Source organism: Chrysochloris asiatica, unplaced genomic scaffold (assembly GCF_000296735.1).
Source record: "Chrysochloris asiatica unplaced genomic scaffold, ChrAsi1.0 scaffold00016, whole genome shotgun sequence".
In the NCBI taxonomy this organism is placed as follows: Eukaryota; Metazoa; Chordata; class Mammalia; order Afrosoricida; family Chrysochloridae; genus Chrysochloris; species Chrysochloris asiatica.
Genome location: NW_006408534.1, coordinates 4,427,065 through 4,429,026, shown reverse-complemented (window position 1 = coordinate 4,429,026; position 1,962 = coordinate 4,427,065). Strand labels below are relative to the sequence as shown.

At 36.3% G+C, this 1,962-nt stretch overlaps 1 protein-coding gene across 1 annotated transcript in view; it reads left to right on the top strand.

The window, feature by feature from the left end:
• Positions 1 to 1,962, top strand: part of LOC102832186 (protein YIPF4-like) — a 40,393-nt gene that overhangs the window by 20,599 nt on the left and 17,832 nt on the right. The window contains exon 3 of the mRNA XM_006835156.1: positions 684 to 855. Within this exon, the coding sequence (XP_006835219.1) occupies positions 684 to 855 (172 nt within the window). The remainder of the gene's footprint in view (positions 1 to 683; positions 856 to 1,962) is intronic.

The following is a 1,962-nucleotide window of genomic DNA, read 5'->3' as shown; positions in this document are numbered from 1 at the left end:
TATGGGTTAATGTGTTGGACTGCAAAGTCGGTTTGAACCACAAGGTCAAAAGTTCAAGCTCACCAGCCGCTCCTTGGAAACCCTATGCAAAGTCGCTGTGGGTTGGAACCTACTTAACAGCACTTAACAACAACAACAGTGGATTATGGGATTCAGTTATTCTGCATATCATTTTAAAAAAAAGTGCCTAAAATGGATTAAGTTAAGACACCAAAGGGCTGTCTTTGTGTCAGTGTAATTGAAAACTAACCCAGCATACAAATAAGGACAACAAGGAAGTTTTCTTCTCTAAATTCAACACTGGGTAACGTGTTGAAAGATAAAAATTTTCCCTGACAGTGTAATCCCCATACTGGTTCTCCTTTGAATTTTCAGTGTGGTCCAAAAAAAATCGGAAGCAGAGAATTTTATTTAAATTTGTTCCAAATTGGTAGCGTCTCTAGGAAACTGGCAAATGGAAAAGCACTTGGATCCGCTCTAGACAACAATTGTAAGACAGTAACTATTATGTCATGAACACCAACTTTAAAGATAGTGAAATGTTGAAAAAATGTAAAATATGGTACTTCAAATGGAAATGTTTTATTATCCTAGGGAAACTGGATATACTGTGATATTTTTCTTATATTCTGCAACTCAATATTCTGTAGTACCTTTTGAGAATTTTTATTTTAATGTTATAGGGAGGAATTGGATATCGATCTAAAGGATATTTACTACAAAATCAGATGTGTTCTGATGCCAATGCCGTCACTTGGTTTTAATAGACAAGTGGTGAGAGACAATCCTGACTTTTGGGGTCCTTTGGCTGTTGTTCTTTTCTTTTCCATGATATCATTATATGGGCAGTTTAGGGTAAGTATACCTTATTTTATACAAATCTAAATATTTTAAGAGGCTTAAAATTTTGTATAGTTACATATTAACTATAATTAATATATTATGTTTGAGAAATGCTTTATCTTTACCCAATATTTATTTATAGCCCCAAAATTATCATAGTTAAATAAGTGGGGAATACCTTACTTAAATCAGTGCTTCCCAGTCATACAAAAATGTTATTATTTGTGTGACACACTGAAGTATAGGATGGAACTACTCCCAGCTGACCAGAAGTGACCAATCCTCATTGCCTGTATCCTGTCTTAGTACCCAAGGGATAAAGATCTTGAAATATAAATAATCATATTGCTATCCTTTATTCATTTTTAAAAGTAAACATGTTTTAATAATGGTGACAGTTGTGTGTATACTGCTTCTGATATTTTAACCACTTTTGTCCTATTTTCAGAGGCTTTATCTATATCATCAAAATGCAGATACAAATATTCCCATCTTTATTTTAAGACTTTAGAAAAGGCAAAAAAAATAACTCTTTACCATAGAGTGATTGGGAAATGTTTTAGTTTCCTTTAGCTGTTGAAACAAGTTGTCACAAACTTGTTTTTGTTGTTAAAGTGCTATTGAGTTGGTTCCAGCTCATAGCCACCTCATATATGATTTCCAAGGAGCGGCTGATTAGTGTGAACTGATGACTTTGAAGGTCAGACCGACCTTGCGGTGCAGTGCTTACCCAGGGCTCCACAAATCTAGTGGATTAAGCCACAAATTTAGTGACCTAAAACAACATCAGTTTATTACCTGACAGTTTTAGGAACCAGAGGTCCAAAATGACTGGGGGTTAAAATCAAGATATTGGCAGGGCTAGTTCCACTGGAGGCTCCAAGGTAGAATATGTTTCTTTCTTGCCTCGTCTACTTCTAGAGGCTGTCAGCATTCTTTGGCTCCTGGCCACATCACTCTAATCTCTGCTTCCATGGTCATATCACCTTCTTCTCTACTAGAATCAAGTGTCTCTCTGCCTCCCTTTGACAGAGGTACTTGTGGTTACATTTAGGGGCCACCCAGATAATCCCTACCACTGATCTTTCAGTCTGTCATGCTGTGGTGGTTTGTGTTGTG